Source organism: Parasteatoda tepidariorum, chromosome 5 (genome assembly GCF_043381705.1).
Source record: "Parasteatoda tepidariorum isolate YZ-2023 chromosome 5, CAS_Ptep_4.0, whole genome shotgun sequence".
Lineage (NCBI taxonomy): Eukaryota > Metazoa > Arthropoda > Arachnida > Araneae > Theridiidae > Parasteatoda > Parasteatoda tepidariorum.
Genome location: NC_092208.1, coordinates 39,027,171 through 39,040,375, shown reverse-complemented (window position 1 = coordinate 39,040,375; position 13,205 = coordinate 39,027,171). Strand labels below are relative to the sequence as shown.

At 31.1% G+C, this 13,205-nt stretch overlaps 1 protein-coding gene across 6 annotated transcripts in view; it reads right to left on the bottom strand.

Annotated features, from left to right (window-relative positions):
- LOC107444606 (rifampicin phosphotransferase) overlaps nt 1–13,205 on the bottom strand; it is a gene marked incomplete at its 5' end in the record, with an annotated part of 54,559 nt that overhangs the window by 32,506 nt on the left and 8,848 nt on the right. For all 6 annotated transcript variants that reach the window (XM_043041071.2, XM_071181323.1, XM_043041070.2 and 3 more), the window contains 9 exon segments: nt 1,233–1,305; nt 1,739–1,845; nt 2,117–2,188; nt 2,261–2,361; nt 5,253–5,373; nt 7,585–7,732; nt 8,464–8,528; nt 9,701–9,771; nt 12,869–12,993. In XM_043041071.2, the coding sequence (XP_042897005.2) occupies nt 1,233–1,305; nt 1,739–1,845; nt 2,117–2,188; nt 2,261–2,361; nt 5,253–5,373; nt 7,585–7,732; nt 8,464–8,528; nt 9,701–9,771; nt 12,869–12,993 (883 nt within the window).

Below are 13,205 nucleotides of genomic sequence, written 5' to 3'. Positions count from 1 at the left end.
GGCTCGCCTATTCATATTAAATCGATGATGTTCCATAATTTTTTTTTATTCACTTTCTTTGCACTAGGAGGCTCCACTTATCAACCTACATGGATGCTTTTCATTCATTATGAATTAATTTTTCTGAAAAGTCGATAATTTTTTTTTAAAAAAAGATCATTTTGTTTCAAAAATATATAATTACTATAAATTTTGTAAGAACATTTTGTTAATATGTAAACAGTAATGAAATGAATGATTGCTTGGAAAATAGAATGTACTTCAAAGAAAAAAAAAACTTAAAAATGCAAAATGTGCAACACAATACGAAGCAACAAACGAATAGTAATTTTAATTATTAACAATATCTAACGTTAATCTGAAATCACATGACAGTTTAAATTGGAAAGCGTTTTTACATCTGTCCAGTCTTCTATTATTTCTCATCATAATTTCGGTATAAATTATAAGATTTTTATCTAGCAATAGCTAGTTTTTCACTCTCTTACTTTATTTTGTTTTATTTATAATTTTTTCTTATATTTGACATCAACTTAAGCACGAGCTTATAAAATGAAGAAATTGAGTAAAAAATTTCTACAACAATGGATAAATAGTGATTAATTAAAGCAAAAAAATGAAAAGCGAAAAAAGCACTTTTTTATACTAAGAACAGTTTCAGTTATACTACTGTAATAGTTATATTCTCGAACTAATTATCGAATGTTATTTTTTTTTGCATCCTGATGCTTGTACATTTTTCTACACACCATAGTAATTTTAAGTTTTTAAATTATTCAGTTTTTGCGTAGAAAAACCAAATTTAACATAAAAGTGAAGACCCAAAACAACAGGGCTCACGATATTTTAAATTTATAGATAGATTTTGCACTATGTTAAGAATACTAAGATTTTAACTGTAGCGCTGTTGGGTGCCTTATCAAGCAGGTTATAGTCACTTTACTATACCCAGACACTACTTTTTGTATCCTATGAAGTTGTTTGAAATTTAAAAGGGAGGTTCCAGACTTTAGTAGGTACCCTAAATGTTTCCATTTTAGTTTCTTTGTTCCTTGCAGACACTATTTCGAAAATCACAAAATTTATAATCCAAAATTCAAATCACGAAATTCAAATTACAGTTTACATTGATAAAATAATATATCTTGCAAAGTAATTAATTTTCTAAATTTATAATTTCAAAGAGTAATCTCTGCTGTTTAGGATTGTTAAAATAAATATTTTCGGATTACCAAATTCATTAGTTGAAGATACTTGGGAATAACGTCAAGGCTCAAGGTAGACATTGCACCAGGCATAACTTCTCTAAAACATAATAAAAATTTGTCAACAAATCAAATTAAATAATGAACTATAACTGACGTATGTTTGTCATTTAATTTAAAATTTTTAAATTAAATCCAATTTCAAAAAGTTTTTTGATTTTTTTTAAATTTCGAACATATACATANAACCGGTTGTGGGGAAACAGATTTCGAAATTGATCATGAACTAGATGCGCCAATGAGAACTGAAAATGAGTTTTTTTCTGTTACTAACGTTGCGTAAGTACTTGATATTTTCATATATGCTTGCATACATTTGGAAAATAAATTTTATGCATTCATGTAAACGTCTTCATTGAATATTATATATATATATATATATATATATAATATTCAATGAAGACGTTTACATGAATGCATAAAATTTATTTTCCAAATGTATGCAAGCATATATGAAAATATCAAGTACTTACGCAACGTTAGTAACAGAAAAAAACTCATTTTCAGTTCTCATTGGCGCATCTAGTTCATGATCAATTTCGAAATCTGTTTCCCCACAACCGGTTGTTACAGGCCTAGACTGTATAGGACAAGCAAATTTTTACATACTGAGCATTTTACTCATTAAATAAATAAAAAAATCACCAAAATTTAGCTTTCAGTATGTACAACTAGATCTTAATTTTTATACCATTAATTATTGAAATTTAGACTAACGATATAAATGTTTTTATAAATAAAAAAAATCATATTACATCCCTAAATTTTTATTAAATTATTCAGAAACACAAATATTTTTTTATTGTTAAATTTAATGCTTTTTTTAATTTGATTGGAAATATCTGATGTACCTGAAAAATATACAAGCCATTTTTCCAAAAACCCCATTCGATATCCTGGTGTAATCTGTAGTATTTTTCTACCTGAAAAAACATATGCTTGTAAGAAAAATCATTTATGAACTGAGAAATGTTTAAAAACACTAAAATACGAACCGTAACAGCCAAATCCGCCAACATTAAAGCTTTTTCATCAGGTAGACAGCAATCTTGTCGTTTTTCAGCAGGAACGTCCTCAGAACGAGTTCCGTCCATATCTAAATTATTTTAATAAAATAAGCTACATTAAAATTCAGTATTGGTAAGTTTGTTTCATATCAGGTTGCTTTGCAAAACTTTTTAAAATTTTGAATTTAAATTCCTCATTAATTAAAATTTTCGTTTATAATTGACCATCACGACTATAGAACAGCAGTAATGAATTACCTTATGAGTTTATTGACTAAACTATAAATAAGAGATTCTGGTTGATGCATATATGATGCCTATCAGCGAACGATCAAATTAAATAAACTGTTGATTCCACAGAGTTTACGAGCACGTGAATCGAATGTACTTGGTTGGTCTTAGTTGAAGTTGAGGATCGAACCCCGACGTCCTTTCGGACCGGTGTCCAATTCTCGAACCACTGAGCTACCACGGTTCATAGGTTATTTTCACGGTATTAGCGATGTTATCGTAGCTCAAATCATGGATACAATAGATCATATATTTGGTATTAATGATGTTAGATCAAATTGATTAAACCACATTTGAGGCCTACTTGGTATTAATGATACAGGATAACATTTTTAAAGGAAAAGTTATTCACAAAGTTTCAAATAATCATCTAACATCACACATCTAATATTAACATGGGTATTTTATAATCTTTGTCCTTATCCTTTTATGCTACCATGTTGCATATCTGCAATGAACACATGACATATGTCTTTTCTCAATAGAGTTTTGAAGTACAATTTCTTAAATTACTGTCCTGTTAGGTTACTCTTAATTCCTGTTACATTTTTCAACAGTGCGATAATTTTACCCGTACTGTAATAGTATCTATTCACAATTCCAACTAGAATTCTTACTTTACTTTTCAAAATTTTCGACCTTCGACTCTATTTTTCTTACTTTATTTTATTCAAGAAATCTAAAAAAATATATAAAAACTAGTGGGCTGCGGCCCCTGCTCGTTAACGCTCGCTAATCCCCGAAAATTGCCACGCAATCTTATATGGTTTGCTTCGTAAGCCAAGCTCGCTTCGCTCGCTACTAACTGAGGTACATTACAAATGCACAAAATTTTAAGAATTCAAAACAATCATTCAAATCCATATAAAAACTTTTTTTAAAAAAAAAATTTACATATTTTTAGTCATTAAAATAAATTTGAATTCAAATAAATGACACGTAATTCGTTAAACCTATTAGAAATGTGCTATAGTATATGATTATTATACTATTTGATTTATATTCGTGATATAAATCAAAAATCGTCAAATAAATTTGTAATATTTCGTGATTTGTATAATTCGTGAAAAAAAGCGCTTTCGACAAAATACTAAAATGGAGATCTATCGACAAAGACTACTCACTTCTGCCTAGCTTAATAGTATGAGATTGCCGCAGCTGATGCTCTTTGGTTATTTCAGCTTCCGTTTTTAAAATCGGTATATGTTGAGCTACCTCAGCTAGATTTGGCTTGCGACATTTTTAGCGGCAATCATTGGTCGATTTTCTAGCACTGCCATTCGGGGAGTTGTAATGAGGCTTTTTTTAAGAGAAATAGTTTAAGAGAAATAGTAACGTAAACAAGACAAAGCAAGCGTTGCCACCGGCGGAAAAGAAATACAACCAAAATTTGGGAGCCACGTAAGAGAATTATATATATTAGATATATATTTTAACGATATTAAGGGTTGTAAATGCACAGCATAGTGTCAATTATAATGTTATTATATAAAACTTTAATGTTACTGTATTAAACTGCAAAAATATCGATGCAGGCATAATCTGGGAAATGTTATCCTAATAATTAAACTTTTTGCATCTTTCGGTATACATCTGGAACTAAACAAGCGAATCAAATTTTCTTCTCACTCGATTGAAAAACATGCGTGTCCAACAATAATTCCGTGAAAAAAGTATTTATTATTTATTTCAATGAGTTAAAAAGCTTCAATATTAAGATGAATAAGTTTTTATTCGAAGTCAATTCTTGTAGTATTAAATGACAAAATCTTAAGTTAAAAGGGAATCAGTAGATTAATTCTTGGGAAATAAATTTGAAAATATGTCTGTTATGAGATAGCCAAATATGCAGAAAGTTGACATTAAATGTACCTAACTTTTCTGCCGCTCATTTGTCTAAACTATTGGAACAACACTTTCCCAACTGCGCACCATGATTCCATATTTTGAGGATTAACAAATTCGTCGCAAAAAAGGTAAGTTAAGTCAGAAAAAAAAATGCATTTTTGAATTAATTTCGAAAATTAAAAAGTTTAGTCAATCAAATAAATTATTAGATTAAAATCCATGAAGATATTTCATTTCTTATTATGCTCTCTGTATATATTTCACGAAGCAAGTAAAAACACTATAATAGACTGTCGGCAATTTTTTATGGTTCATGGTGTCAAACTATATGCACCATTATACTAATTTCCACAATTTATTTCACTAATTTACACAATACAATCCATATCTGTCTGTTACAATCCATATCCATATTAAAATTTTCCATAACCATATCCAATTAACCTCAACCAAATTATTCAAAGAAAGTACTCTTTTGAGTCTGATTTCGTAACTTAAGATATCAATTAGTACAAATTAATTAGCATATTTAAGGTTAACCCATCGAAATAAGGATTAAATCCTAATACGCTGAACTCCTATCAAAAGTTATTCAAGGTGCTCGCATTTTTTATTTTGCACACTATACTCTATGGTATGTCTTTTCAAATCTTCTACCGCTGTTATCACTTTCTTTGGACATTTCTGGTCGTGAATTTATAAGCAATTATGAGTTCTCATGATGCTACTTGCCCTAGAGGTTCGTAAAGGACAACCTGTATATTTGGATACAGATTTATTTATAATTTAATTTATAACAGAGCATTACACCTGATATAACACATGCTTGATTTTACTTTACCTTGAGCCGCAACTGTACGTCGATTTTTAGCCCCAATGACTTTGTTCATTATAAATAGTTGATCATTTGGATTTCTTTTTATTTCTATCGTATCTGGTTCTTCAGAAGCCGAGACAACTGACTAAAATAAAATAACCAAAAAAAAAATTAAAAATTGAATAAAAATTAATTTATCTAATTAAATATTTTACGGAATTTAGTATGTAAAGGAAATTCTTTTAAAACGAGTTTTAAAATTTTAAATTTCTTAAAATATTTAATTTAATTGTATAATATGCAATGAATGTTTTAAGTTGAAATTGTAAGCTAGTCGTTCTTGGGGAAAAAGTGTGATCAAAACTGCCTGAATATGGTAATATTTACCGTGTTTTTCAGCTCTATGGCATCTCCAAAATATACGGTAGCTTTTACTGCTATGCATTAGTAATGACTTTGATTAAAATTGAAAATAAAATATGCTTTTTTTAATATGCTGGTAATATGGTAAAGTTTGGTAATGTTACCAAATTATTAAAATTTTGGTTAAAGTTGGTAATTTTATCAAAGGAATCTGTAATTTAATTCGTTCCAGTATGCTTTGAGGTAACGCAAAGATGTTTAGTTCAGTAACCTCTATGATGGGTAAATTTTATTTCCAGTTTACAGCTAAAAGTTAACATACACCAACATTTATAACTATACAAATATGAGAATTTGTATGCATAAAATGCCTGAAATATGCTTAACAAAATCAATAACTTAACTGTTACATATCAGGTTATCCCATAATCCTAAAAATAAAGCGTGTAAGTAGCTGGCTCGAATCCCATCACAACCCTGCATGCATGTCTTTATTCATTGTAATGCATACATAAGCAGTCTTCTAAAACTCAATGCAAAGTTGAGCTTTATAAGCCCTTATCATGTTGAAGAACAGACAGCACAAGATAGATTTCGCAAGAAACATTCAGGGTTTCAATGGGATTCGAGCACATTGACCCCGTTGTATCTTTGCAATGTCCTTCTCTAACTTATGTTATATGTTCTTCAACTTGACTAGAGCTTAGAAACCGCATTTTGTACTGAGCACACAAGACTGCATGCGTACGTCAGCAATAAATAAATAAATATTTGGAATAATAATGTTTATTATTTTTTTATTTACTCTTTTTTTACTTCATACGAAGAATGAATCAGCTAGTGGATTATAAGATCTATTGCCATTCTTATTGGTAAAAGGAATAGATATAAAAATCTTAAAATTACCGAATAAATGGCATAACGAATTAATTATACATTCCGACCAACAGTCCAATTCTTTTTTTTTTTTTTTTTTTTGATNTTCCGACCAACAGTCCAATTCTCTTCTTTCTTTCTTTTTTTTTTTGATTCTTACGAGTATGCCATGACTACCATTTTTTTCTGTTACATTTAGTTTTTGGTGTTTATTTTTTTTAAATATGTGCTAATACGAACTATAATTTAAAAAACTTGAATTTCTGATAAATTACTACCATAATGAACAGTAAAAGTATTAAATAAATGATTTAAAGTTTTGTTTATGAAGTATCGTAAGTTTTTGGTCTTCATTATTAGAATTCTCTCTGTTTTGATAGGATTTTTTTCTCAGAGCGGAGGAAAAATCTGGTGTGAAAGGCTTTGGAAACCTCCCATTAAACAAAAATGGCCGAGGGTGAAAGTAAAAAATCCTTAATTTTAAATATAAATCTTTAGAACAATCAAAATTTGCAAACGGTTTGAAATTCAACAGAAAGATTTTTTTTCGTTTTTGCTCATGGTTTTGAAGAAGCAATGTTAAAATGTGTCGGAATAATCATATTCAGTGGCAAAATAAAAGGTTTAAACAGCGTATTTTGTATATTTCAACACATTAATTGAAAGGATCCCTTTCTCTTTTTAGTGCACTTCCGCGCATTCAATGCACTATAAGGGCCAGCTGCTTTATAATGGTGATAAACGTCTTGCTCAACCTTGTCATCCGAATTTCGTTTATATTTACGCTGGTCTTGCAGATTTAAGACTATTTGCTAAATGTCTGTCTATTAGAGATAAAAATTATTTCAGTAATAAAAAAAGTTCGAATATTTTTAGACAATTTAAAATCTTATTCAGCTATAGAAATTTAAATTTTACATATACTGCATTATATGTTTCCTATTCTTTGCAGTACGGTATATTTCTTAAGAAGTTAAAACAAAATTCCCCCTTTTTTATCAGAATGAATTTCGATTAACGTTCTATATAGTAAATGTTATTCACTAGCGAAAATGAATAAAAAATTTGGAAATAAAAGGAAAATCTGATACAAAAACTCTAGTCCCATACAACATACCTCTCCAAGTCCATAGTTGGCGGTTATGGTTATGACGGTTGGATTTCCAGTCATTGGATTACACGTGAATAAAACACCAGCTACATCACATGGTACCATCTTCTGTATCACGACCGCCATTGGTGAATTAATTATCTGGCCATTCTGCCTGAGAAATAAAAATTAAGAAACTTTGTTCGCTAAATATACAGAAGAAAGATGGTATTCCTGTATTAGAATCCTGATCATGGCGATTTCAATGCCAAAATACCATTTAAATTTCAATAAATTAAAAATACGAACTTATCAGGAGAATACGAACTTACAGAGAACAGGATACGAACTTACATTTTTAAAATAAACAAAATTAAAATAAATCAGATTTAATTTATTCAATTAGGATTTCCTTTTTATTTAAATTTGTTTTTTTTTTTACATAAGCATCTGACATTATGCCACGCATTACTAAAATATTGCATACTAGAATTGCATTACTAAAGCATGACATGCATTACTAAAGCATCTCATAAATCCTATAAATACAACTTAGTATTTGAAATAATTAATATTTCTAAAAAATGGTTTAATTATGATTTATTTATTAAAAACTAATAACTGAATAAGTAAAATCATAATTAATTTTCAACGAGCTTAATATTATAATGATTTATAAAGGAGGGAGGCAGTTTTTCAATGAGATATCTGCCGATGAAGTATAAATGAGTTTAGATCAGATAAAATATGCATAAATAGTATATTTTAATGTGAAATAACATTTTTCATTTTAAACAGAAAAATTTCCTTGGGTAGTTGAAATGTAAAACGATTAATTTCTAACAAATTGTTTTTATTACCAATTAATTGACAAAAAGAAAGGGAACTGGTTGCTAACCAACCTACCTTTTATACTGCACAGCAGTGAAGCTAAATTGCGATGCCCAGCATTTTTTAACAGCAGTTAGAATCTGAAAGGCAAAATAACTTTATAAGAACTCAAAGTCAATATTCACAGTTAGTTTACTGAACACTATTTTGTTTTTTAAAAGTTATCAGTTGCAAATTGATACAGAAAAGCAAATTCATGATATTCAAGGTGCCCCATTTTTTTCATACACTTTTTTTGCGAATCGCTACTACATTTTCAACTCTTAAGTTGGACTCTAGCATCGAAAAAGTAAGCATATTTTTTAAGTAATTAGTGAATGGAATAAATGAAAATTCTGAAAATTCATTTATTGTACAAGCAGTGAAATTTAAAAATTAGTTTTCTAAAACGATTCAAATCAAAATGGCGGCTTAAAGCAATATTGAGGAAGCTTAGAAATTTATAGGAAAGCGAAAGTTTTATTATATAAATCTCTTTCAGGACCAATTTTAGCATATGCTTGTGAAACCTGGACGATATCTGGTACGGATGAGGTTATGTTGGGTACCTTCGAAAGAAAGGTCTTGAGAAGTATTTTTGAAGGAATTTAAAAAAAATGGTGTGTGGATTAGAAGAACAAATTTAAAGCTTTATCACTCATATAATGAACCTGACATTATTAACGTCGTTAAACGACAAAGAATAAAATGAACAGGCCACGTAATCAGAAAGGATGAAGACCGTACCACAAAAAGAGTTTTCAATGCCAGACTAGTTGGCACACGAAAAAGAGGCAGGCCGAATTCAAGATGGATAGATAGCCTAGAAAAGGAGCTTTTGGTCTTAAAAACTGAAAACTGGAAAGCATTAGCAGGGAAAAGGTTAGTCTGGAAAAAACTTCTTGAGAAGGCTAAAGCCCACCTGGGCTGTCGAGCCATTGATGAGGAAGAAGTTTAGAAGTAAAACGAAAAAAAATATTTTTACAACATCCTTGGGATGCCGAAACTCAATACTTGATACTTCAAAGTTGAAGCACTGCAATATAATTAAGATACTGAGTTGTAATATTTTTTTTCTTAGAAAAAAAGTGTTATTAAAAAAGCGTTCCAAATATTAAATTCCATAAAAACATTAGTTAATAACCATAATATACATTTTAATAATTTGTTCAAATTTGCAAATTTTTTATAAACTTAAAAACAACTTCCGAATGTTTTTGCGAATTGCATCGATTTATTTTGCTTAAATGCCAATTTTATTAATTCGAAGTACCTTGCTCAGTCCAGAAACTCCTAGAAAGGTGTCCATTTGGCCAGCTGCAGACATACCTTCAGAGTCTTCTCCTGCACAACAAATCAATTTACTCAATCTAATTATATAATAACGTTAGAACTGTATGATATGTACAAAAATGTGCTATAAGTGCTGAAATATTTGTATTTTAACTTTCATCACAACTAATAGCTCATCTATTTTTAATGCTAAAATCACTAGCACTAAAAAGAATCCACCCTTATTGAAGTACAGGGTATTTCACAGAGTATAGAAAAAAACACTATTGTGAGTAATTTTTAAAGAAGGAGTTTTATTTTTTTTCAAATTCTCAGTATTTACACACAAGAAAGAAATTATGCTATAATTTTCTCAAAACATTTGTCATTTGAATTGACCGCGACTGAAAGTCTCGAAATTTGTGTCCACCCTCTTCAATTGGCTTGTCGAAATATACATTACAGCGCGTGTTACATCTGTTTACAGTTCTTTTAATGCTTTTGAACGATGTCTATAGAACTAATGTTTAACATGATCCTATAATGGAGAGGAACTCAATCTGGCTGAATCTGGCTAGAAGTCCAGATAACGTAAGACAGTGTTTCCCAAACTTATGACTTTTGTGTACCCTTTCTAAATTTTTCGTAACGCTGTGTACCACTAATAAAAAAAGGAATGTATTTCTTACAATAAAAAAATTGAACTAAAGTTAGAAATCACAACTGGCTGTTGATACCAGTAATTATTAACTGTTAATTCTGTAAAAAATAGCCCATAAAAAATACGTCCTCGTTAATTTTCATGGCTAACTTTATTTTTAAATAAAATTTTTTGAAATTTTCGTTTGTTGCAAGATATTTCGCATAAGAACGCGTACCCCTGAAGTTCCCGTACCCCTGGGGGTACGCGTACCACACTTTGGGAAACACTGACGTAAGGAATGAGCAGTTTGGATAGAAGAAGTTCGAACCCAAAAGGCCTTTACCACACAAACCATAGTAGGCAGTGACCTTTTGTGGATCACGGATTCGATATTATTGTTTGAATATATGTACACTTCGGTAAAAAAAATAATATTGTTCGAAATTAATTAGAGTCCGATGATAAATCTTTCTTGAGCCCCTGTGGATGTGTGCTCAATCGTACTTCATTACCTTCTCCGTAGAGGAGTTATATATATTCAAATAAAAAGTTCGTTACATCCTGTGAAGTAGTGTAACTTTATTGAGAAAAATTCATATTAGTAATCAGTTAGTTTAGTTTAGATTATAGAGTTTGCAAATTAATATTTATGCTACGTTCATACAGGTAACAACTCAATCTATTATTTATAGAGATGTCTTTGAAAAACAAACTTTCTGTATACTTTTAGAATCTTTTTCAAAATTTGATTCATTGGGCATTTGCACAAAAAATCTCAGAAATATATTATTATAAGTTATATATATTCTAAGTTATATATATAATAATTATTATATAAAAGCTATATGTATATAATAATTAATATAAACTCCTGTTTGTGAAAATTGCAACACCATGAAGGAATCGTCATAATTGAATGAAATTTAATACACAGTTGAGTGGTAGTGATACAAATAAATGATTAAACTTTCAAAGCAAACAAACAATAACAAGAGACCAAAATCAGTATTTTGTGTAGCCACCACGCTCCGCAATAAGCGCTGCTACACGACGTGGCATGGAGTCAAGCAAATTTTGAATGTCTGTCTGAGGAAGAGCATTCCATATAGTTTGTATGCGTACCCAAAGTTCGTCTGCAGAAGCAACGGGACGGGGATCACTAGCGAGGGACCGACCAACGAAATGACACACTTGTTCAATCGGTAACATATCTGGGGAATACGCAGGCCAAGGAAGAAGCTGTACCTGCCGCAATGCAAGGAAGGATTGAACAGTCCTAGCAATATGAGGGCGGGCATTGTCTTGTTGAAATACAGCGCCTGGCAAGTCTTGAAGGAAGGGAACAGCCTGGGGCTGTAAAACTTCACTGTTGTACCGGTTGTTGTTCAAATTACCCACAATTCGTAGCAATTGAGATCGTCCATGATATGCTATGGCACCCTAGACCATAACTCCGGGTGTTCGTTCACTGTGGCGTTCGATAATGCACTCCAGAAGGTGTCGTTCGCCGGCATAGCGTCTGGCACGAATGCGGCCCTCATGGTACCACAAATTAAAGTGGGATTCGTCAGAAAACACAACACGCTGCCAATCAGCACGCCAGTCCATATGCTGATTGGCCCATTGTAGCCGCATGCGGCTATGGTTTAGCGTGATGGTGATCCTGTATAAAGGAGTCCTTGCGTGCAGTCCACGCTGCAGTTGACGTCTACGAATTGATGAAGCACACAATGAAACTGTAGCTATTGACCACTGTGCTGCCAGTTGTCTAGAGGAAGCCGTACGGTCTGTCAGTGCCATGCGGACCAGGTGTCTATCATCGCGAGCTGACGTGGCATTTCGGGGTCCACTCCCGGATTTCCGAGCTGTCTGACACTCGTCTGTCCACTGCTTCCAAACACGCATCACTGTGCTGCTGTTACGGTGCACACGAGCGGCTACTGCATGATAAGACAATCCAGCTTCACGAAGGCCGATGATTCTCCCCGTTTCAAACTCCGTAAGTTGTTGAAATCTCGTTCTCTATCGTAGAAGAGGCATAAGTAACGTCTGAGCTAACATTTATCACTAGCAGATAACCACCGATAACCATACACGCCTCGCTACAGCCGTCTATTTATTCGGATCCATCCGCCGTTCAGAGGGGGCTGCTCAGCATACGGATCTGAAATTCTAATCATTTGCATATTATGCTCTACTTTGCATTTCCTAAAAATTTCAGCTCACTCGCGAAAGTCCTTCATGGTGTTACAATTTTCACAAGCATGAGTTTATATTAAAAGAGGAATTAAAGTTCACTTTTATATGAAATCGATGAGTAGTCCATGAATAGACCACGGACTATTCATGGCCCTTAGTTTTCATGATTTATTATTTGTTACTGCCTTTGATATTAAGGGTAGGTATATTTTTATGAGTTCATTTATGAAATATACACTGGAAAAATATATTGAGTGTTTTTTTATTAAAGAAAAAACTCTTATATTTATTATTATACTTTTTATCTAATACTTATTAAATAGTTACCTGTTGCTGATGAACGTACAGCAAACTTTAACACATCTTGGTCAGGAAATATTTTTTGGAGAGTATTTACGATTGATTGAAGTACTTTATCTGGAATACTTGACTTCGAAACTTTTTCCATAACTCTAAGTGCAAAAATTGGTAAAAAAATTATTAATTTTATTTAAAAATTTTTTTAGTTAAATTTAGAGATAGAGAAATGGATTGAAGGGTATTTTTTCAAAAAAGGTATTTAAAAATTTTAAATTATCACAAATATTTAGGAACTTTCCTTTGAGATTCATATGAATTATAATTAAAAATATTAGGGAAACTGCTGTACTTAAGAATACTTGTA